This window comes from Nannospalax galili, unplaced genomic scaffold (assembly GCF_000622305.1).
Source record: "Nannospalax galili isolate Female #2095 unplaced genomic scaffold, S.galili_v1.0 scaffold1018, whole genome shotgun sequence".
NCBI classification, from domain to species: domain Eukaryota; kingdom Metazoa; phylum Chordata; class Mammalia; order Rodentia; family Spalacidae; genus Nannospalax; species Nannospalax galili.
In genome coordinates, this window is record NW_008342000.1 from 2,533 (window position 1) to 28,849 (window position 26,317).

The 26,317-nt window shown below is 37.6% G+C and overlaps 1 protein-coding gene across 1 annotated transcript in view; it reads right to left on the minus strand.

The window, feature by feature from the left end:
• Positions 1–10,205: 10,205 nt before the first annotated feature.
• Cdh11 (cadherin 11) overlaps positions 10,206–26,317 on the minus strand; it is a gene marked incomplete in the record, with an annotated part of 165,090 nt that continues 148,978 nt past the window's right edge. Inside the window, 2 exon segments of the mRNA XM_029565720.1 lie at positions 10,206–11,209; positions 13,488–13,739. Coding sequence (XP_029421580.1) covers positions 10,713–11,209; positions 13,488–13,739 — 749 coding nt within the window.

Consider the following 26,317-nt stretch of genomic DNA (forward strand, 5'->3'; position numbering starts at 1 on the left):
TGGAGGACGCAGTCTAATTTCTACTCTAATTATAATTGCTTGCTCCTGTGTCCTTTGTAATTGCAGGTTTTAGTTATATACCTGTGTCAGTACTTAATTTCCATCTGGACAGCCCCACTAGAACCTAGCTCGTACGAACACGAGGAATTGATCTACTTTGCCATTCTTGCTTTCCCTGGGGCGTCACTGGAATGCTGCTTATTATCAGCTCAATGATTATGTAACATATATTTGGTGATTTTCTAATAAAAAAATGGTTCATCCATAGAATGAAATAATGAGTGGCAATTCAAATAAGGGTTAAAAAACATTTTTTTCATATTCAATATACTCCTATGTTGAATATAATATACAGAATATAAAATTATATAAACAATATATACTCAACACTAATCTCTTATTTCTAATATTTATATATCCCAGGAAAGAGGCTTAGAGCTATTTTTTAAGTCAGCACTAAAATTTAAAGTTGCAAATAGGGGAAACCTTTTGCTATGTTCAACTATTTCTCTAAGATGAAAGAAATTAAAGTTTCTGTGCCTTTTCCTTTTTCTATGGACCACTAAAGACCTGGTAAGCTACCAATATTGTATTATAACTACATGATTTATTATCAATAATGGGTCAGTTGGAAGATGAAAAGGCACTATTTAAAGTTACTCTAAAACACGAATATGGGATTGTCTCCAGGAGAACAAAGGCATGTGTGAGCATGGAAATTGTCAATGCCCATAAGAAGTATCCTATTCCCACTTCTTTCTAGAGAACAAATAAAGAGAGATAAGTACTTTGTGGTATATTTGGATACTCAGTACTTCAAACATCTTGTGCCAGTCAAGGTGGCACCCATTTCTAGGCAAGATTGGAGGTAAGAGGATCAGTTGTTTGCCATGATGTCAGTCACTCCTCTGCTACACACTCCTGTCACCACAATGGTCTGTGGTAACACATAGTTTTAAGAAGCTGTGAGCTGAACACTCTGAAATTTAAAGCCCAAAGTAGTTCCTCCCTTAAGTCATTTTTGTCAGAAATTTTTCCACAGTGATTCAGAACGAATACAAGTTGTTTGGTCGTGCTCGATGCTACCCAAATTGTCACCACCCACTTGAATTCATCATTTCCCTTCTTTCCCACAACAATGTGTTAAAACATAGACATGCAATTTACTTAATGCACGCATTTTAAAATTTTACGTAAATAAATGTGTTTCATAAGGAAACATACTATTCTGTAAGTGGAAAACATTCACAAACATAGAAAATGCTACATAAATACAATAAATATAAATAAAATTGCAATAAAATAATTCAATTGAATTCATTCTGGACACATTTGTTGCTGAAGATTTTTAATAAGAGGACTTATCACCCCTTCAAACTTGGGATTTGACAGTGGTTAGATACGTAGTGTCAAATTGGGACTTATCCAATCAGAAGGAGCAATGACAATTTTATCAACATTCCCAAGTGGCTAACAAGTATTATTGATCAGCTATCACAGACCAGGCTCTCGTATACATTGTAAAAACAATGTCTGATCCTGTTTTAAATCATCTTTCCTTTTGTTTAGGAGGAAAAAGTTACTGAACATAAACGGAAAAAAAAAAAAAAACACTAAGAAATGAAGAGTTGGGCAGAGTTGTACTCCTGAGAGGAGAGAAGAGAAATATCACAATTAGAAAGCTGCTCAGATATGGTACTTGGAAGAAGAACCAATGAAATGGAGTGTGGCTTCCATACAGAGGGGGAACTGTGTGGAATTACCAACTTACTAATTTAAAAGAGAACACGCTTCTCTCTTTAAAACTAATAAGTACTTCCAACCACCAGGGGTACAAAAGACACATTCCAGACTCAGGAAACATTGAACCTCAGGACCAAGGTTCCTCACAGCTTTCCTCACAGATCAGACCTTCTTGGAGACTGATTTCTACACGGAGGATGATAACATGGCTTGGGGTGGTGGGTGACAGAGCTGACATCACCATCCTTAGCTAGCAAGAGACAGTCTCCATCTCCCAGAAAGATTTGAATGCCTGCCTGCCTTGGGGCTACTGAATCAAAGCTTGCAAAAGAAAAGACAGGTCCCTGAACTTCACATTTGGATCGGAGGCTTTATTCTGAATCTTTTGCTAATACTAGAGAGATCTAGTTTCAATAAAACTCCCATAGGATAGAAAAAAAAGGACATCAGTTATGCAGCAGATTATACATTTATTTTACTTTTTATTCTAGGTCAATGGTCTGAAATTCTTGGTGGCATGCCACACATAGATTATGTCACCCTACTATATATGTAGACTCACAGAAATGGTGACCCACAGAAACAATGACCTTCCCAGGGCTTGCAAGTCACAGAGCCACTCAGATGCCACTTCGCTTATCTGCTCAGTACTGGAGCTCAGTTTGCTGTGAGTGTGTGTGTTCTTGTGTGGACATCCAGGTAGGATCTTTACTTGTACCACCTATAAATCAAAAGCATCATAATGATAGTATAACAACATGAGAAAGGGAGAGACAGAAAACACCTAGACACATTAACAAATGAACATTTCTAGTAACTCAGAATCCTATTATACATAGAACACAAATGAGTAGCTTATTTCCCATTTCTCTTTATCCACTCATGAATTCCTGAATTCCTGTCCCTAATATTCACGCAGCACTTACTCTGTGCTATAATCTAAAGTTTAAAATGAAATGGTTGCTACAGAAGAGTCTCTTACTACTTTTTAACACCCTCAAATTTGTCTTTAGGCCAGTATTATCAAACCAACCACCGCTTTACTAATCATAAGAGAAAGTAATTTGTCCAATAGCATTTAAATCACAGCTATGTCTTCTTTTCTGAGTTATTCTTTGGGAGTAAGGGGGAAAGGGAGCAAATTACTATTACAGAAAGCAATTTCCAAATGTGCTAAATGAGTACTAAAATGACAGAAATATTGTAGTTAAACTCATTATATTTGTTATAAAAATAGTATTCTAAGCCAGGCATGGTGGCACACACCTTTGATCCCAGCACTCAGGAGGCAGAGGCAGGTGGATCTCTGTGAGTTCAAGGCCAGCCTGGTCTACATAGTTCCAGGACAGCTGGGGCTATAGGGAGATCCTGTCTCAAAAATACCAAAAAAAAAAAAAAATAGTATTCTAATTGTATACCTTAAAATCTAAATAGTTTTAGAGAAAAGTTATGTTTCTAATAAAAGGCAGAACCATGGCTTGAACAATAAAGCATAAATATATCAAACTTGAAATCACTTATGTTGGAGTTGTCGAAGTGTATGCAATTCTTGACAAGTCCATTCAAATTTCAAATACCAGTAGAAATATAGTTTCTATCCAATTGCCATGGCTAATCATGATTGCTTGATTGAGCTATAATGTGCCTCTGTGATTAGTAAAACACATATGTGCATATGTCTGTGAGGATATTTCCACAAACAATTGATGGAAGTGAGGTCAAGGCCAGCCTGGTCTACACAGGAGTTTCCAGGCCAGCTGTGGCTACAGGGAGGGGAAAAAAAAGACACAGACTAATTGGATTAGAAAACAGGATGAATTTAGGATAAAAGAATGGAAAAAATATCCCAAAAGCTACTTCCAAACACAAACTGGCCTATCCTAATATCGTCTCAGTAGATGCAAAAGAAGGCCTTTGTCAAAATCAAGTATCACTTCATGATAAAAGTCATAGAGAAACCAGGGATACAGGAGACATAAACCAACATAATAAAGACAATATATAGCCAATACACTTTCAAAATCACACTAAACAGAGAAACACTCAAAGCATACTAAACTAAAATCAGGAAGGAGACAACGATGTACACGCTCTCCATTCTTCAATACAGTGCTTGAAATTTTAGCCAGGGCAATGGGCAAGAGATGAGAAGGGCACAAATTAGAAAGGAAGAAGGCAAAGTATCATTATTTGCAGATAATATTATTCTTATCACAAAGGCACTAATGACTCCTGCAGAAAACCCCTAGAACTGCTAGCACATTCACCAAAGTATCAGAATACAAAATTAACACAAAAATCCATAAGCTTCCTATATAACAATAGCAATCATACTGAGAAAGAAATCAAAGAAACTATCCCATTCATGATAGCCTCAAAATAAAACAGAAAGTATCATGGAACAAATATAATCTAGGCTGTGACTTACATAATAAAATTTTAAGACACTAAAGAAAGAAACTAAAGAAGACCCCAGAAGATGAAAAGAATTCACATGTTCATGGATCACTAGGATTACCATTGTGAAAATGGCCAATCCTGCTAAAAGCAATCAGCAAATTCAATGCGATCCTCATCAAAATTCCAATGGAATTCTCCACAGAATTTGAAAAAAAAAATCGTATTAATTTCATATGGAAGCACACATAGAAAAAAATGAAACAATCACAAAAACAGTCCTGAAAAATAAAACATCTGGAGGTTTCACCATCCCTGACTTCGAATTATATTACAAAACTTTACTAATAAAAATAGCATCATAGTGGCATAAAAACAGAAATATTGACCAATGGAATATAATTGACCACCAAGATTTAAATCCACACACTTAAAGTCACCTGATTTTGGAAAAAGAGGGGGTCTAACAATACATATTAGAAGCCAGGCGTGGTGGCACATACCTTTAATCCCAGCACTCGGGAGGCAGAGGCAGGCGGATCTCTGTGAGTTCAAGCCAGCCTGGTCTACAATAGTGAGTTCCAGGACAGCTGAGGCTACAGGGAGACCCTGTCTCAATAAAAGTATTGGAGAAAAGACAGCATGTTCAAAAAATGGTGCTGGTCAGATTGGAAAGCGACACATAAAAGAATGAAACTAGATCTCTTATTTTGCGCAAAAATCAACTCTGAATGGTTCAAGGATCTCAACAAAATACATGATACCTTGAATCTGAGAGAGGAAAAATAAGGAATATACTAGAACTTTTAGGTACAGGAATATACTTTCTGAATAGGACCTGAATAGCACAGGGTTAAGACCAACAAATGAAAAATGGGCATTCATGAAAGTAAAAATCTTTGGTATAGCAAAAGACATCATCAAACAAGGCAGATCGAAGAATGAGAAAAATATTTATCAGCTATACATTTGACAAAAGTTTAGCATATAGAAAACACAAAGAACTCAAAAAACGAAAAACAAAAAAATGAAACAACCCAATTAAAATTAGACAAAAAGCTAAGCAATGTGTTCTCAGAAGATGAAATAAAAATAACTGAGAAATACTTTTTAAACATTCAATATCTTTAGCCATTAAAGAAATGCAAATTTAAACCATTTGGTATTTCTTCTTACCCCCGTTACAATGGCTAAGATCAAAAAAAAAAAAAAAAAAAAAACCAAGAAAAAAACGAGAACAAAGATGAGAACAAGTGCTGGTGAGGATGTGGGCAACGGAGAAATTTTATCCACTGCTGGTGGAAGGGAAAACTACTGCAACTACTGCAGTCACTGTGGAACCCAGTGTGGAGCTTCCTCAAGAAGCTAGAAATAGATTTACCATATGATCCAGTCATACCACTCTCGGGCATCTACTCAAAGTGTTCTGTAATATCCTACTATAGAGATACCAGATCATCCATGCTAATTTTAATTTTATTCACAATAGCCAGCAAATGGATGGGAAAAACCTAAATGTCCATCAACTAATGACTGGATGATAAAAAACATCATTACTGATCTGTTAAGAAAAATGAAATCATGAGACTTTCAGGTAGACAGATGGTACTGGACACATTCATCCTGACTTAGTAACCCAGACCCAGAAAGACCAACATTTGCACATGCACTATCATAAGTATGCTAATCTTGACGTTTTAGATGTGTGTCTTTCAATTTGGAAATCTGTAGAGGTTAGGAAAGTAGTGGTGAACCATGGGGAGGGGGCTTCTTTTCATTGGAGGTGACACAGAATGCAGTGATACAAAGGGAGAAAGAGGAGTAATGGGTTAGAAAAGGTTAAATGAGATGGAGAATGGGCGGGCAGGGCAGAGGTGGAAATGTGGAGAGGGATAATCAACACTAGGGGCCTTTTCAAAAATTCATATGGAAATCTATTATTATGAAAGCTTCTTATAATATACACTTAATATAAAATGACATATAACTCCACCATGTTGTCAAACATCAAGGTGAATGTTTTCTCATTGCAACGATATGAACACATAAATGTGGGGAAGCTTCTATACCCTTCCAAATTCTCATGCTCAGTGCCTTCCCTAAGCTGATGTTCTTCAGGAATGGTAATTTCCAGTGACATCTGCAACTTAAGTTTAGATGATATGCCTCCTGATTAATGTGGGAGAAATGAAATTTGAATCCAATCTTGACATCAATTCTTGTTGCTGTTCAGTCTTTCAGGTCTGCAACATCCTTCATTGCAAAATGAGACTTGTAAACCTTACTTTGACTTCCCACAGAGATAGAATGTGTTCACAGGTATAATACATGACCCTCATACAGTAAGAGTCTCCAAGAAGTGCACCTCTTTAAGAGAATAATTACCAAATTAATTGATACACCCTAGATTACAAAACTTTTGGCACAGAATGGTAAATTTTATTTTTACTGATTATCTTTAATAAAAGCAAAATCAGTATTACTATTTTACGCAAATGGAACCTCTCCTACCTGATATGTCCTTTTAAAGCTGGACGAGAGCAGTGAAAATCCAATCAGAAGAAACCCCTGAGTCTGGGTGCCTGGTGGATAACTTTCCCACCCCATTCCCTTTCCCTGTTTCTCCAGTAAGCTGCTTGAACATGTGTGATTATGACTCCCTGACAACATCTTTAATTCATATGACTCCCTAAGTTGAATTCAATTTCTTCTTCTCAATCCTATTTCCTCTTTCATGCCATAATCCTTGGTATCAAGATAACAGCGGACCCAGTTTCTCAGAAAAAAAAAGGATGCTCAAAATTCCAATGGCATTCTTTAATCAGCCATCAAACCCTAATTACCCTGTCATGTCAATATGTTCTCATCCATACAATACATATTTACTCTTTCTTTCAGGAAAAGGAAGAAAGGACCCTGCCCTCCTGGGGCTTACAATCTGATGGGTGGTCAGACTTCTCCCCCACCAAGAAAATGACCACAAAAGAAGTTTAATGAGTGATCACTGATACAAAGGAAATCAAACTTCTTTAAGTATAAATGGGTGCACATTTAATCTGTATAAGGAACTGAAAGGTATACAGTGTGGAAGGAGGACTGGGCACTGAGAGCAGAATGGAATAAGATGAAACTGAAAGAATTTGCCTGGACATAGTCATATAAAGTAAAAAAGCAAAGGAATCCAAATTTATCTTAGTTCTTTGGGAAGTCAGAAGAGACTTCAGTTATAGAATCATGTGGTCTGAGTTATTTTCTAAAAATAATGCTGTGACTTCTCTGAGGAGAAGATTCTGAGGTGGAAAACAGCTAACAGTGTTAGCTTTGGTTGTCAGACAGATGACAATGGCCCAGTCTGCACGATAGCTGAACAGAAGCAAGGAGGGCTTTGCCTCTTCACCATCTCGTATTAACCAGACTTCAAGCTCTCTCTACATCTCATTGTGATCTTCACAACAACTTCTTGGCCTGTTTCTGTTTCTGGCCTGTTTCTGCCCCATACTGTCTGCCACATAGAGCTTATAACTGCTCTGTTTAGAGATCCCATTTCCCTACCTCCCATCTGTCTGTAAAAGTTCTCACCAAGAACTGAAGGGTGTAGCACAGCACTCAGAAGAGATTTCAAATACTCCTTACAAGATCCCAGCTGATCCACAGAGTCACATTCACTGGGCACCATGAATGAATGTGCTAAATATATTCCAAGTAATGTAGATAATCTGCTCCTAATTTCCTCATCGTCCTCAGGACCTTGGGGATGTCATTTATATAAAGACCAGCTCTGTCCAGAGCAGTTGCAGTGGGTTTGCCTTTCATTTTATTTATTTTTTTCTGTTAACATACCATTGTCTTGGGAGATGGGTAGACAAGCAGGTAAACAGTGAAATGAAAAACAACAAAATAGATATTTTGGTCTGTGACTGGAAAGAATAAATAATGTCAAAGAAGATAACAAGAATTATTCTACATCCTCAAGTAGCTACTGCAGCATCTGAAAAATAAGATTTTGATAAATGAAGGTATCAACGAATGAATGAGTGAGTGATGAATATAAGCCATACCATACCCATTATTCAAGGACAGGCTGAACGGAGCAACATTCCATCTTCATTATGTGTGCACCAATGTCATAAAGCAGTGATTACTTTGTATCAAAATAAGGAAGGAGCACTTAAACTGAGATTGCTTTTAAGGCAACGTGTTCCAAATGAAAAAGGACTCCACTAGTCGGGAAAGACATTTTATTTTCAAGCTTCTGAGAGGGTTCTACAAACAATAGAGCCTTAATGTAAAAAAAAAAAAAAAAGAAAAAAAGAAATAAAAAGGAAAAAGAAAAGCAAATATTTTTAACTATTGAAAAGTAGACAGCTTTTAAAAAATCTTTGACATAAAAATGTGAAGATGGAGTTGTCAACTGTATTCCAAACACATTTTTAGAAAAAAGGATCACACATGGTGATGGGCTTGCTTACAGCTGCATACTTGTTTAAGTGCTATTTGAATTCCTTTTGAGATTTTCTGTCACTTCAAATTCAATTGGAGATCTGTGCAAATCTAGCAAAGTATTCTTTGGATTACAAAAACTACCTAAAAGAGGAACACAACCTACAATTACAAAAGTACTGAGAATGCACAATCCTTCCTGGGATGAATGAGATGTTCAAGTGACATTGTCCGCAGAGTGTCATCCACTGAAACGTTCAGCTAATTTGATTTCAATGCAAAATAAAATGGGAATGAGTGCTTCATAAAAAGCATTCTTCTCTATGCATTTTGACTGAGTCATAAAAATAGCACACAACAGGCTATCAAGAAATGTTTGAAACAAATTTTCACAGTAAAATAAGAAAAGATAATCTAAAAATTGCCTGCAATCCAAGAAAAAGACATGTGCCCTGTGTTTCGGGAAAAGAGGGAAAGTACCACAGCATGACTTTGTGTGGTCTTTCCCCCTAAGTATTGCTTCGTTTCGACCTTTGGTCCAACTGTACAAGTGAAATGTCCTTCACAGAAGTCCCAATCCCCAGGAAGCTAGAGGGACCACAAGTGACTATGGGCATCCTCACAGATCAGATAGCATCATCCTTCAGTGCACATGGTCCCTGATCTCATTTGAGTCTACAGCCCAAAGCATCTTCTAAAGCAACGGTTTTGAAATTAATTGCCCTTTCTCTTACCAAAACTTAAAATTTTATATTATTTTAAGATAAAATAGAATTACAGGAAGAAAAATAAACATTTTTTTTTCAACTGTCAAAGTCTCACTTTATCCTGATAAGAATGACAGAAGGAAAGTCAGAATAGCATTGATTCCAACGCTTCCTTCCTCCGACTCCACAATGCTCAGGCAGGGCATAAAGTCTACATCCAGAACATTAAGACATCTGATAATTTTCATTTCCTCATGAATTTGTCTCTCATAACTATGCGTTAACAAGTTAAATGCATATTATATAACACACATCACAAAGTCATAGACTGATCTAGACCTCAAGTTTTGTTCAGCAGGTATGTGGGAAGAGAGGTAAGGAGGCTCATGGCAGAATGTACAAAAAGTAGTTTACATGATGTTACAGAATCGTATCTGAGAGAAAACCATAAAACATATTTGATTTAAATAAACAGTAAGAGCAGCAGAAAGATTATAGAAGACCATAAAAAGGATTTTAAAAGATCACAATTAAATTAGAAATATAAATGGATCATTAGAAACCCTTACTTTTTTTCCTCAATGTTAAGAATCAAACCCAGAATTAAAAAAGAATCTTTTTTTTTATTTCAAAGTTTGCTTCTTATATTGAAGCTCATATTAAAGCAACAGTACAATGTTCATAAAATATAAGTGTGATGCTGTAACATTTTCTTACATGTCAGAATACTGATATTTGTATGCATACTAAAATAAGAACTTTAAAATTGTACAAATAGATACATTAAAAATGACATAGAAATAGGGCGCTCCTCACTGAAACAAGACAGTTATATCTGGCACGTATTAGTTTAAGATGAAAGTAGAAGCAAAAAGATTTACAAGAATCAGCAGTAACAAGATAGATGCTCAAGAGACATTGTACGTTGTATTGTACATACATTGTATGGGTTCAAGCTGGCTGAATATTATATATTTCAAGTTTAAAAATGCACTACATATAGAGTGTCCATAGTTTAAGGCGAAATTACAGCTCAGAACTGTTGTCCTTTCTAATTTTGTGGAAGCTTCTTTGACAAATTAAAAAAGAAGAGAGACTTAGATGTTCATAACACATAGACGATTTCCCTTCACTGTTAAGTTCACGTGGAATTCTCCTTCGTTTAAATACTTTGTATGCCAAGTGGTTTTTCTCTAGTGAAGTTGGTAAACAACTTTAATATTTGCTTTGCTGTGTGTGGGCAAAGGTGCTTCACAGTATTTACCACTTTTATTCCCTTGCGGTTTTATTAAATGTATCCTCTCTGTAAAACTTTGCTTGTTTAAATGAGCCTTTCCTTGATTTAAAAAAATACCTGTTTACACATCTTCTAGATTCTTGAGAATGCCAGACACAGTTCTTAAGGCCAAATTTGTATCATTATTGTTAAGAATCATCATCAAAAGTGTCTTTGGAACCGTACAAGTCTGCTAGTTTCTTAAAACGAGGTCCCCAGTTCTGTAGATAGTCGTAGTCCAAGTCTGAATCTGTGGTGGCAGACTCTAAGGAGCTCAGGGACCCGGCCACGGATCCCCTGCCCTCGTAACCATAGATTTGGATGGAGTCATAGGGAGGGGCTGTGGGGTCGTTATCTGCCTCCTGTATCCTCGTGTTGATGAAGTCATCCACATCCACGCTGTTGGGTGCTGGCCGGAGCCCAGGTCTAGGCATGTACTGATACTCGGGTTTGATGTCTTTGCGAGGGATAAATCCATTGATCCCATCCGGATTCTGCAGGGTGGCAATGTCGAAGGCTTCTGTGTCTTCCTCCCCGCCCCCTTCATCATCGTAAGTTATGATATTTTCACGAACATCCTCTTCCTCAAATACAATGAGTGGCTCTTTCTTTTGCCTCCTCAAGGTCACGAACAATACGACTATGACTACAGGGAAAGAAAAAGAAAGTCAGCGGAGGTTAAGCCCAGTCTCCCTGGATGCTTCTCCCAAGGCAACTCTGCTTCCCATCAAGGGTGAAGAATGTTTCAGAACTGAGAGCAGTTGAGGAAATGAGATCTTTCCCAGAATCTCCCTAAGGCCTTCACACTGACCTTTCACTGGGTCTACAAAAGCTGCCCTGAGAGTCTATGTCCAATGATCTGTAGTTATTTGGAAGTGTTTGCTAATGAATCCCAATGCTATTCAGCAGGAGACTTCTTAAGACTCAAGAAGGTTCTCAATGTGAGGATTACCATTTCTTAAAGGGAGCTAATTCACCTTTCTTATTACAAGTGTAGCTGCCTTTCCCAAATTGAGGATGAGGCTGCTCAGAGAACTCGGGACATTTCTGAGTGAAAACTTGCTCCTACCCAGATGCCCTGCTTTATAATATAGAAATAAAACCTTACCATAATGGTTGGGGGGCGCTGGGAGAAAAGCATACTGTTTACTTGGACATCAAAACAGAGTGCCAGGGTTGGAGAGATGGCTCAGCAGTTAAGAGCACTGGCTAAACTTGCAGGGGACCTGGGTTCGATTCCCAGCACCCACATGGCATTTAACAACCATCTGTAACTCTCAAGGGATCTGTCATCCTCTTCTAACCTCTAAGGGCATTGCACAACATGGACACAATACCATAAAATAAAAATAATAAATAAAATACTAAAAAAAATAGTGTATCTGAAAGACCAGAAAAAGCAATCTTCTTTCCTGGAGAGGTCTTCCATTAGGCTTAGGGAGTGTGGTAGAGTAAGCGGTCATTTACAAGGAAACCTAGACACTGCTGAATTTTCTATTGAGTCTCTGTGTCCTTCTCCTCCTTCTCAACCGTGTTTTATTTGAAGATCCTACCACTCATTCAGCCAGACTGAAGACAAGTTTTGTGGTTGCATTTGGCAAATGGGCCACGAGCATCTCTGAGTCCACATTGCTCTCTGAGTGCAGGGATAAGAGGCACTTTTGCCTCGGATTTTATGAGGTCCAGAGAGCCTTGAGACTTGGTCTTAGCAACACCTTCTTCCTCCCAATCCACTCCTTTTCACTTTCTTTCTTTGACCGACTCTTCCTATCATTCATTAAGGAAACATTTCTTGGTGTGCCATTCTGATACCAGGCATGGCTATTGGTACCTCTGCTATCATAACAATTATCACTGTATTGTGGCTTATACATTTGTCTCCCCAAGCATAAGCTCTCCAGCGCTCCTCATATCTTATTCCCTATGCTTGGAGCACCCATCCAAGTCTAGCCTTTTTCACCTGCTAGAAAGCCCTTTCTGCATCCCACATGTATGCATACTATCCAGGAATATGTATCTGACCTTATTGGGCAGTCAGGTATTTTCTACCCTATGCCTATACTACCTGCTGTTCACGTCCCAATCGTAACATCTACGCTGTGCAGCTGTTGGTCTGTTCATGCATTCCTTCCTTATGAGTCTATAAATTCAGCCAGAACAGAAATCTTATATAAAACTTTTATTTATCGGCAGAGCCAACCATAGATTCTGACTGTGAGAAAACACTCAGTAAGTTTTGCACTAACCTCACTGATTCTTTCCTGTAGAGGTAGTTTGTTAATTCTACCAATGGAGAAATAAAAACTACTAAGAACTACTTGCGTGTGGTTGTAGTCTACTTTTGTGTTTGAATCCAGGTTTTGTTACGCACTGGCTCTGAGATGTTTGGATATGTGCAGAGGATGAGTTACTACCTCCACTAGCTAGTGCAAGAAATGCTCATAGGGATTCCTGTAGGCCAAGGCAACAGATATCACAGATGACGATTAGGAGAAAGGCAACATCCCAGTGTCCACTGGTCCAGTGGCTGATGCTCTTCCTGTTCCTTCATGAATCTACCACGCCTATCATGAGACTTCCTGCTCTGTTCTTCCAAATCCTTCCCCATCCTCTTTTGAAGAGAAAACCTCACTCATACACCAGGTTTCTGCCTAAATTTATCTGCAAAACTATCAGTACTGTCCCTCCAGCTACTAGATGGATCTGCTCTACAGCTCTGTGATATATATCATAACCTTCCCCAGGCGCTTCCAGCACCCTTGTTAAATTGTATGCTGCACACACTGTGCAATAAAGTTCATGAGAGCTGGCACTCCTTGTATTTTGCTTTAAACTATGTGCACTACACACACCATGTTTCTTGGAACCAGCCTGTACCAGCGAGTTATTGAAGGATGTACATTGGTTGTCAGGGAGATCCTTACCCAAGAGAATGACTATGCAGGCGAGGATGGCGATGAGTGCGCCAGTGCTCAGGCCAGCATTCAGGATATAGGCCTCAGCATTACAGGAGAGCAGGGCCCCATTCACATCGCACCCACAGACTTTGATAGTGAGGGTGTTGGTGCTACTCATAGGTGGGATGCCACCATCACTGATCACAATGGGCAGGAGGTAAAAGTCCTGCTTCTGCCGACTGAAGCCTCCACGCCGTGCATACACCCCTGCAGTGTTATCTGTTTGGAGAGGAGAGACAAGGTTTGTGATTTCATATCAAGGCCCTTTGAATGACAGTTGTCTGCAGTGACCCAGCTTTGAAGGCAAGCTCTCCATCATGAAGGGCAAGCGCCAGATTCTTTCCCACTTTTTCATTAATCTAGGTATCTATAGAGACAACACTCATGACATGATAGGCTCAAAGAACAATTTCTACTATTTTTGGAACAAAACAGAAATTGGCTTTTAAAAATTTGTTGTGTACTGATTGCCTTCCTCAGCAATACCACATTCTGTGTGTTGTCGTTGTTCATCAAACACCACACAAAAGCACAAGTTTCAGCTACGCATCCTATATTAGCATAGCACTTCAATATTTCGATGAGTAAAAGAATAAAGAAAAAAGTCTATGTCATGTTTATACTTTTTCTATTTCAGGACAAACCTTTGGCAATTTGTATTTTCTAATGAAGTTCCAAGTCCTCCCTCAAGTCTTGTCCAAATCATAAACCCTCTTATGTGTCAAAGGAAAATATCTTCACTAAAGAGGAAATACTTAATTTTGCAGCTGATTCAGCAACAACGCCATTAACACGTCAGCCCCTCCTGTTTAAACAGTTGTTTTCTGTTTCCCCTGTGCCACAGGCCAAGCCTGTGAAGTGGACCATTGATGCTTTCCTGACCTAGACTCAATCTTGTTTTCCAAATTTGCACCTTTGCTCTCCACCCATAAACACGTTCAGTCCAACAGGAAAAACTCAACTTCTGTTCCAATCGCTTGTACCTTTTTTTTACCTCTCTTACCTTTTCATCTATTGTTTTGTTTCCTCAAATAGCTATTCTTTGTATCATGAAAGTTGAATCTCTCAGGACTCAAAAATACCTCCCAAAGACATCTCTTAAGGAGGCTTCTCCCTGGACCTCTCCATTATCCAGGACTCATCATACCATATGTCCCCATTCTTACAGAACTAGATATTCTACACATCTGCTGGGATTTGTTGACCTAACCACTTTGACCTCAAAGAGACTGGAGATTTCTAGGGAGCAGGGGATTTTATCTGATTCATTGAAGGCTCCTTAGCACCAGACACAGCAGACATTTAGTAAATATTTGTTAGACAAATGGTATAACTAGGTCCTGGGAAAAGTTCGACCAAAATTCCACCAGAATGCTGTTCATCCTGTTTTCTCTAGATTATATATATATATATATGATGTATTTCTTAGAGAAAAAGCATTGGTAAATTAATCAATAGAAAATTTGAAAATACTCCATCAAACTGCATAACACACACATACACACACACACACACACACACACACACACACATGCCTGTCTGTTTGTAGGTTAAGCAGCAATAATCTGGAGCAGTCAATGTCATAGCTAATATCAGGGCCCAATAGTTTGCAGGCTTAAAGTACTTATAGGGCCATAGGTTTGCTTCTGTAGTAGGGGAAAATTATAAGACTCTAAAATAAAAATGCATATTTTGGGTAAAAGAAATGCAATTTGTTCTCCTTGAGATCCAATATAGTAGACTGAGTCTTACGAAAGGGTAAGCAGACAGTCTGAGTTGTGCAGAAGGTGGACAGTACATATTCCCTGACTCTGGTAAGTTTATTAATGACAGGTTCTCAGTCCTGTACTGCCAAAACCTCAACCAAGCCAAGACAGAGCACCATCTCTCTCATTTCTACATTTTCTGAATTTTGTGTGATTGGCGTACTGTGTTTTATAATTAGAAAATATTTCTATATTTTAAAATATGTATTTATTACTTTTATTTTAGGTGTATGAGTGTATTTCCTGAATGTATGTAAGTGCACTCATGATATTCTTGCCCATAGAGGTCAGAAGAGGGTGTTGGATTACCATGGAACCGAAGTTATGGATGGTTCTTAGATGCCGTGTGGGTGTTCAGACTCAAACCCGAGTCCTCTGCAAGAGGAGCCAATGCTCTTAACTGCTGAGTCATCTCACGACCCCGAAAAAATTAAATATATTACAGACAATAGAATAGAAAGTAAACTAGTCAAATGAAAGTTACTCACATGACTATTCTCTTCTGTTTGTAATGATGCCACTGTCCCTCACTTAGTAATTAAATTCACATAGCTAGAATAAATTATTTAACAATATGTTCTGTTTTCTCTGTGTTCAAATAAGGCTTTTAGCACTTAAAATTTATAATATATATTTCATTTTAATGACTTGAAGTATCATTATGGCCATCATTAATAAACAAACATTACAAAGTAATAAAGATAAACTAATCTGTTCAGTCACTCATAACTGATAAGAGTGAACTCCCAGCACACCATTACTTATAATCTATGTGGTTCTACTTTGGTGCCACAGTGGCTGAAAAGAATGTGATCTGCCTTTTCTTTCTTTTTTATGTATTTTTAGAAATCATGATTTAAATTCATTCTTCAATAAGCCATCAATGCAAGATTTCCCCTCCAGATCACAGCAGGCAGCCTTCCACACAAAGATAATCAAGACTAAAATACTGTTGTAAAGCAGATATGAAAAGGACAGCAGGATGTGAATCTGAATCCAAGATGCTTCATCTTCTGTAAATCCAAGGGTTCTCAGATACATGGGATTTGTTGCAGAAATGCTCATCAGACTCTCTGACAGACTGAACCACTTCTGTGGTCTGAGTGATCAGCTGAATCTCAAAAATTCTTCAAAAGTCTCTTCTAATAAAACGCATTTGTATGTAGAAAGATTAAAATCAATCCCAGAGAGAGGAAAGAAGTAGACTGAAGGTCTCTTCCACAAAGAACTGCATGCTTTAATTTTGTTTTTCTTATCTAGAGCCTTGTGTGCATATCTTACAAAGCAGATATGTTCATACAAAGCAAATGACATCTATTGGTTACTTGAACTACATGATGTAATATGTTCCAATGATTGTCCTCTGTGCTGTGCATTCAGAGGATCCAGTTTCCATCTACCAGAAAGCTAACAACCAGTATCGAAACCCTCCACAGGCCTTGAAGAAAAGTAGTCATATGCAGGAAAGCTCTGTATCAATCTTTCCCAGCACTTATGTGATCTAAGCTACTTGGTTCAATAAATTACTATCTTCCTAGGTCCATATTGCCTCTGGACCAATAGGAACATGAGCTTTTCAGAGTAGGTGCATTTCTGAGCACTGGCATCGTAGCCTATGATGGTCTTTCTGGTGATCCATCCAGAACACTATTCATAAACATTCCACTATGCACAGGAACAAATGAAAAACATATCTAGATGCACAAATGGGAAGATAAACAAACTAACAACAATAGCAAAACTTTTCTGAGAACTATTTTTGCATCATAAGCATGACTATGGGTTCTTTTTCATCTAAATTATTCTAATTGATGAGGCACTATTTTTTAGAGTACTTTTGGCTTGGATTTACGTGAAAGAGAAGCAAGAGGTTAAATGGAGACATATTTGTAGGGAAGGATCAGTTTGACTAGGTGATAAATAAAATGAGCCAGGAAATGATAAATGTTGCATTTACTTAGATTTTTCCATTTTGAGACTTCTCAGATCTTTTTCATATCTAAGCAAAGCCTTTAAAGAGCAAACCACTCAGTGTTGAGGGACAGATGGAAGTAGTTTACAACTTGAATCTTCTCAACATTCATTGCCTGATTTTAGAGATGGAATTAATATTCTTAGGGTTAAATTTGCTTTAATTCACAAAGATACTTAGTGCAGTCATCCCGTTGGAGTCATTCACTGAATATTAATTCTTTTCTGGAGCGTTCCTCTCTGAGTAGGAGACTAATGAGAAGGAGATGTATATTGGCAAAGAGAGGAAAGTGAATTCTTGGAAATGTCACCCAGGTTTCGAATGCAACTGCCTAAACAAAAGTGCTTATAATCCAGAAGTAGGAAAATAGTTAACACTTGAGTTTTAAGCTACCTATTTTCCAAGATGAGGAAATATTCTTCAAGTAGCTGGCTTTTAATCCTTATGCCCAGTGTTTTCATCTCTGGACACAAACAGGTAGCCAGTATTATTGTTTCCCACTTAGGTAACAACTTGGCAAATTGTGCCATTAATTACTAGGATGTGTCATGTGCACATCATAGTGTTTCTATAAGTGGGAAAATAAACTCAGGTTTCATTTTTCATGCCTGAAGCGTGGAGTCCTAATTGCATGTGACTTTCACCTACACAGACTTTCATTATACTAACAAAATACCAAGTTTCCTAATGATAATAGTCTCCATGGCACCAGGTTGGGAACGTTAATGTAAGGATGGTGGTGATGATAGAGCCCAGTGAGAGGTACAGATAAAATGTGACCCTAAAGAGAAAGTTGTGGTGGAGAAATAGCCCTTGATATTGGACTCAGCTAGCCACCAATCTTGTATTAGTCTAAAGTAGGGGAAAATTGATGTGGCTCACACATGGTAAATATGTGATCAAAGGAAGCACTCCAGCATCAGACTGGAGTATTCTGCTGTCCCGGTGATGTCGGGAGCCGGACTGCCTAAGCTAAAGCGGTCAGTTACTCCAGCAGTTGCCCTGGAGCTCACGGGAACTCCTTCCTTGCCCCTCCTTGTCCTCTGTCCACCTAGTCTCTGAAGGTCAAGAAGCCTCATCTTTTGACTGACCGGCACGCTTTGCCCTGCTTCTGAGGTCCATTAGGTGCTCTCCTCTCTGGCTCTCTCTTGGGACCATTAAGGATGTGAGTAATATAACCTTGCTCAAAGGAGTTATTTTCATCATTTCTCTCTCAAATCCACCTGCTCCACCAACTTCTCACAACCTCCAGGTCAAAATGGGTCCATCCACTTCAGTAAAGAAACTCTTCCATACTTGGAGATGCTTCATTATCCCATCATCAGCAGAATAATAATTTAGCTACTTTCCTTTGGGACCACTCCACTTTCCCTAGACGTATGGCAAGAACTTGATCAATGTAATGGAAAAAATACATAATATAAGAAAACACACACACATACACACACACACGGAGAGAGAGTTAAATCTTATAGAAGTTTTAAGCTTAAAAATTTCAGATAGTATGTTGCCCAATTATAAGTACATCATTTGAAAGATTAATTTATATAAATCTCTTATATTCATTTACATTTAGAAATTTTGAAAAGTTTGCTTTTATTTTGGCACGAGTTAGTCTGTCATTTGCAATCTGAGCAACTGAAATGATAGAAATTTAAAATAATATCTATAAAAGCTATAGCACAAAAAGACATATCAGTAATGTTCAAACGTGAACTTACTGCTCATGTATGTATCATTATTTTCTGGCCTTCTTAAACACACCAGGATCTCTCCTTCTACTTTGATTATTTTATATTTCAAAACCCACAGTAACTTTCTTGAATGTCTGTGCTCTCCAGAAAAAAACTAATCTCTGTGAGTGCAGGGACCTTGTGTCATTCACTGTTTCATTGATCTTTGTACAAATGACACTTTCTATGGGTTAGCCAAAGGAATGACAGCATGCTGCTCTTTGTGTGTGCATGTGTGTGTGTGTGTGTGTGTGTGTGTGTGTGTGTTGAGTGTGTGAGTGTGTGTGTGTGTGTCTGTCTGTCTGTCTGTGCGCACACAGGCCAGAAGAAGACACTGGGTGTTCTGCTCTACTGCTCACAAGTGTATTCCCATGAGACAGGGTCTGTCATTGAGCATGAAAGTTCACCATGTTTTGACTAGGCTGGCTAGCCCGCAAGCTCCTGGGACCTGTCTTAGTTCCCCAGGGGTGGGGTTACAGGCACACACAGCTGTTCCAGCCTTTTATGTTTTTGTTTTTTTTTAATGTGAGTGCTAGGGATTTGAACTCAAGTCCACTGCTTGCCTAGCAAGTCCTCTTAAGAACCCACTGAGCCATCTTGCTATCAACCTGCACCCTAGTCTTTTCAATGCATCTCACATTAATCTAGCTTTTTTTAAATTCACATTTACTGATCCTGACTACCAATGTTCAGTGTCTGTCTTCACTCATTCCTTACTCTGCATGTGCTCTAGCCTTTGCTACTTTTGTCTGTATTCTACATATTGCTCTTCCTTTTTTTGTTTTTTTTGTTTTTTTTGTTTTTTTTGTTTTGTGACAAGGTCTCACTTTATAGCCCGGGATGGTTTCAAAGGCATGACAATCCTCCTGTCTCAGCTTCCCAAACACTTAGATTATAGGCATGCACCACCACATGCAGCTGTTGATATTACTCTTGATAAATGTTTCATAATGTAATTTTATCATTGTTTTCTTATTTATACTCAGTAGTGTCAACTAAGCAGGATTTACTGAGCTTTTAATATCGGCAAACTGCGCATTGCTGCTTTCACAGAGTGAGTCAAAACAGTTATTTGAACTATCTGCTGAAAATTCCTTTTTATAGAAAGAGAAAATAGAAAGAAACAATGTGTAAAGCATAAAATAAATAAGTTTTGCTTTTCCAGTATTTTGGAATGAGGGGACTGTTACCATGAAGTAAATTCTAAAACATATGGCTCTTAACACAGTGATGTAAAAGATTGGCATTAAGACCGTGGTAGCCATAGTGGTACCCAGCAGAAACAAGAAGTTGTACACTACTGGGGGATATGTTATAGGACCTGCAGAATAAAAATACAGCAAAGTATACATGATGGCATTACTGTTTGCATCTATAGAGCTTAAATTGTTCTATTCAATTACATTTCTTATGCTCAACTCTCCTGTGGCTTGTGTTTAATTTTCTTCTTGGTGAAAGTGCACATATGGAGAAAACAACATACTCTTTAAGAATTTCATAAATAAACACAAGTACATTGATCATGAACTCAGTGGATTACCAACATTTAGGAATGTGCATAGAGATTTAAAGATGTTATACAAATCAGTACAGCCAGTGTCCAGAGGGAACTTTGAAAAAATATATCTGACCAATAATTCATATTTCTTTTGCTGTTGTTGGGCTGAGGAATTCGTGAGACCCAGATCAACTCTGCCCTGTGTGGAACAAAGTACATGGCAAGTTTCAGGCAGAAAAGGAACATAATTATTTACATAACTGAAAACAGCAGAGCATTAACCAGCATCTGCCATTTTGATCTGCCAAAACATTGTCTTCCATATTGGAGCAATTAAGGGAAAATACAGTCTACAAAAATCCATTTGGCTACCCAAATTACAGGGGAAATGGAGAATCATAATTCATTGCTTGTTAATTAAGACTCTGTCTTACCCATTGTTATGGCCCCATTCCTTGGACAGTTCCTGGTACCCAGGACTTGGGAAAGTTCATTATTCTCTGCTTGTATGAAGATAGAGAAAAAGCTTGTGATACAGGAACTAGGAGATGAATAGTTTTTATAAAAGTCACAGTGACACTCAGCGTGGAAAAAACATCAATCAAATATATGAAGGATGGAATCTCATGGGACCTAAATAGTTCCCCCTTTCAATTGGCTGAACTGAAAACTCCGAGTATATTTATTGTTAAAGTAGAAATGTATCATCTGTTCATCTACACACACACAAACACAAACGCACACACACAAGCACAAACGCACACATACACACACACCCATTTTGTCTTGCAATAAGGCCTCAGTATTTTGCTTAGCTTCTCTGAAACTCCTGTGTTGAGGAAATCCTCATACCTCAGCTTCCAAAGTAGCTCTGATTACAGGTACATACAGTGCTTCTGGTTCAAAATTATTAAGCAGAGTCCCTATGATCTGATTAACTTTAATTTTAGTTGAGTTTGGCCACTGCCAAATATGAAAATTATGATCCTGTCATCTTGAGGTCTACTGCAATTTTTTTTTCCAGCCCTTGGAGCATCAGTACTTTTATCTCTCAGAAACAGCAGTTCAATATACAAGCTATGGTGGTGGAAGAACTGATTACATTTTTTAAATATATTAATAGGATTATTTGTGTGTAAACTTTCAGGCACTATGGAAATTGGATTTTTTTTTTTGGTAGTGGTGAAAAGCAAATCAAAACATTTAATCTAAGTCCTGGTCTTTCCTTTACCTTTAGTAAAATAGTAACTGTTTGGAACAAAAATTTTGGAACATAAATTGTGAGCTTTGGCATTAGGGAGTTTCATTACCTTATCCAATTTTATATATATATATATATATATGCTAAAAATGAGGATGGTGAAAGGTGACAGTGATATAAGGGTTGGAGGAAGCAGCCAGGGTTATTTTGTTCTCTCAAGGCACTCAGACTACTCAGTAAGCAGAGCGATGTTATTTAAAAGTGAACTTGGATTCACTGTGAATGTGTATTTTGAACTCTTCTGAAACATTTTGAAAGGAACTAAGCAAAGAGGAAAAATGATTTGCTAAAGAGAAAAGCTGGAATCATATAAAATGCCAATTTAAACCAAAAATTAAAAAAACGCCGGAAAAAGAATGAAAAGTTTTAAGTTAAAAATACATTTCAATTGGAGCATCAGCAGACTGCCAGAGAGTGCTGGATTCTGGCCTCCCTCTGGCATAGGGGATGAGAACTCAGGGGACTGCCTGAGAGCACCGAGATCCTGCCTCCACGTGGTGTTTCTGTTAATAGAGGCCCAAACCTTAGAAAGAAGCCTGAGTGTACCTGACTGGAACCTGACTTGGGTTTCTGTGGGTACTCCTGAATAGCTGATTTGAAGCCATCAGTTCCCTCCAAAATAAAATCTGAGAGAACCTGAAACCTGTACCTACCAGCTTTACATAACCAATAAGGAAAGGACCTAAGCTCCCCGATAATAAACAGAAGCATACTTCAACTTAATTCTCATATCAAAATATAAACAACAAAAGAAATTCACATGCCAAAATCACAATGAAAGAATAATAAAATGGAAAGCCAAAACACTATGCCCCCACCCAGGGCACTGAATTTAAAAGAACAATCACAAACATGATAAAGGAATTCAATGAATTTAAAGAACACATGAACAAACAAATCAAAGAATTAAAAGAAGATAGGGATGGACTTCTGAATGAATTCACCAAAGAGATAGAAATATTGAAGAAAACTCAGGCAGAACTGAAGAAGAAAGTGAAAAACTCAACAAGCCAACTTGAAACAACAGGGGAAAGCCTCACTGCTAGAATGAATGAAATGGAAAACAGAATATCAACACTGGAGGATAAAGTTGAAGAACTGGACCACTCAAGCAAAGATTATGGAAAATTTTTAAAAACACAGGAATGGAATATGCAAGAGATGTGGGACAACATGAAAAGACCAAATCTACTGATCATAAGAATAGAGGAAGGAGAACAATTTCAGGTTAACGGTATTGACCAGATCTTAAACAGGATTGTAGAAGAGAATTTCCTGAAATTAATGAAAGACATCCCCATACAAATACAGGAAGCACATAGACAGGATCAGAAAAGAAACTCCCCACGACATATCATAGTAAAAACACTAAATGAACAGAACAAAGAGAGATTACTGAAGGCAGCAAAAGAAAAACAACAAGTCACATACAAAGTAAAGCCCATCAGAATTACAGGTGACTTATCAATGCAAACTATGAAAGCCAGAAGAGCCTGGACCAGGGTATTTCTAGATCTACATGACAATAGATGCAACTCCAGAATACTTTACCCAGTAAAAATGTCTATTGTAGTTGAGGGGGAAAGAAAAATCTTCCATGACATGAATAGCCTGAAAGAATACATGTCCACAAAACCAGCCCTTCAAAGAATACTTGAAGCAATACAGTGAGTGGAGAGAGAGAAAAAAACTACACCCCAAGGACAATGAAAAAAAAAAAGGTATAATTCCGGAAGCACAAAATTAGACAGAGAACACAAACAGCAATCAAAATAATGGCAACCAATAAACATCATTTAACAGACATCAATGGACTGAACTACCCAGTCAAAAGACACAGGCTAAGTGAATGGATTAAGAAACAAATCCATCTCTTTGCTGTCGGCAAGAAACCCATCTCACCTACCCGCTATTGTTCTAAAATGAGGGATAAATTTATTTTCCCCTCCTATCTAGAAGCCTTTGAGAGGGAACTGACACTGATTCTAACCACTCCAGCAGCTATCAAAATACCTGAAAGCAAATCTTGAATCCATCACTCTAGAGTCCAGCCTTGGCAGACAAAAGAAAAATGAGGAGGAACCCAATAGAGGGATGCTTTTGGAAGCCCTTGTCAAAAGATTCCAATGGACTCATATGAACATTTGAAAATTGCCCTGTTCTGCCTTTTTTATAGTTCACTGTCTAGAATGTGTAATGCTACTCTTGACTTTACTTCTCCTTCACACACACAAAAAAAAGAGTTATGCAATTTGGAAGTCTTTTAGATAGACCCACTGAAGAGGTACCCCAGTTGCCTCACCCTGCATCCCTGTTCAGCATGGAAGAAGCCAAAGCAGTCTGCATCCTGACTCCCTATCCGCAAGTTGGGTAATCTCTTCAGAGGATGATGTGATAAGAAAGGAGGTAGGAAATGGCTAGGTAATTAGGGTAAAAAGACCCCCCCCAATTATCCAATTTCTTGGATAAAACCCACAATGTCCTTGGTCCTCTTAGCAACATACTCCATTCCAAAACCCAAAAATATCTAAAGTATTTGGGATCTTTTATCTAATCCTTAAAAGATTTTAGGGTTACCTCTTCAGGGGTGGGAATGTTAGAGCAGCAAAAAGCCCCATTAAAAAAGAAAAGAAGAATTAAGAGTATATGAAATTATCAGAAAAAAAAATGATGGGGAGATATGGGAGGAGTTGGAGGGGAGGGAGTGGGCATGGATTTGATCAAAACACCTTGTATGCATGTATGAAATGCTTAACAAATTATTAAAAATACATTTCAAGGGGGCACTGAGAGATGGCTCAGTGGTTAAGAGTACTGACTGCTCTTGCAGAGGGCCTGGGTTTGATTCCCAGCATCCACATGGTGGCTGACAACCATCCATAACTCCAGTTTCAGGGAATCCTGTGCCTTCTTCTGACCTCAGTGGGTATTGCACAACATGTGTACCCTTACACACATGCAGGTAAGATACTCATGCACATAAAATAAAAATAGTAAATAAAATATTTTTAAATGCATTTCAAAATGGCACCCAAATATAAAATAACTGGTCGTTAACTTAAAACAAAATGCAGAGAGTGACAGATGAAGAAAACCACAGTGCATTCTTGTTGATAATGAAAAAGCATTGTTTCAGTGGAACGCCAGGCCTAGTTTCTGGATGGAAACACTCTTTTTCTGTATTTTTGTTCTTAAATTAATCCATAAACCTAGAATGAAAACAAAACTATTGACAGATGTATCAATTAGACACATGAAAATTAATTTGAAATTAGATCAAGATGACTAGAGAACAAAAAACTTATAAAATCATAATTATATGAAAATAATGTGAAGAAAGCCTCTGTCAGGTCTTAACTGTATGTGTATGAAAACATAAGGGAAATGTGACACTAGCAGTCAAGTTCATTGATAGACTGGAAAGAGTAGAAAGCCCCATGATTTATAATCATATGTAGTGTAGAAGATAATAAAGTCGACATTATAAACACTTGGAAATAGTCAATTACTTCATCGTATTTGTGAAATGATTGACAGATAAAGGGTTACATGTTTTATATGGATAAAAGGTTGAAATTAAAACAAATACATAAGGAAGAAAAGAAGACAGGTAAATACTGATACCAACTTGGATGAGGAAAGTGTTGTCAGGGATAACAACACTGAAGGATAGGAAAAGGGCGACATTTACATTTAAGAACAAGGCAGAACCCAAAGAAAAGTCCGTGAAGCATGGGGATATTTACACATAAATAGGACAGCTCAAAGGTTACACTCATTAGTAGATTTAGAAATCAACTCTAATATTATGAGCTAATACTCTAAGAAGTGGGGAAGGAATGTGAATAGCTGATTTACAAGAGTAAAACAAGAAATGACGAATATTTTTAAAATTCACCAGTGATGAAAGGAATTGGGATTCTGAAATATTACTAGTTCCCACCAATATGTCAATGATTTTTAAAATTAATGTGGGTTTGGTTTGGATATGAGAAAAAGCATACTTAAGTGACTTCACTGATGTTATCATAAACTAGAATAACATTTCCAATGGACAGATTGTTCATTATGTACAAAAAGCTTTTGACCTAATGATACGATTCTAAAGAATTAGGTGTAAAAGAATAATCACATAGCTGGCAAAGGCTTGCAAAAGCAATGTATTTAAAAAGAGTAGTCCCCTGGTACCCTTTAGTGAAAGTCGGGCATTGCCAGACAGAGCCCGCATCAGTACACAGATGCCGACCAATGTACAGTACATGGTAAGTGAGAAAAATGGATGTATAGTGTAAAACCAAAGGAATAAAAAGCAGTAGTAGTTATTTGTGAGAAAACCATTATCATATCATATATATTATTCTCTGTTTTATTTATGCCCTTTATGCTTCCTAATTTTCCTATAATAGATATGTATTAATTTTGCGATAGAAGAAAACCATAGAAAGTATATTTTACTGCAATTATGGGTCTGATTGAAATATTCTCTTCATACTTTCCCTGAATCCTAGATTGATGAGCAGAACTACAAAGTAATCCTCTTTTAGGATTATTCTTATTTAACTGTGGG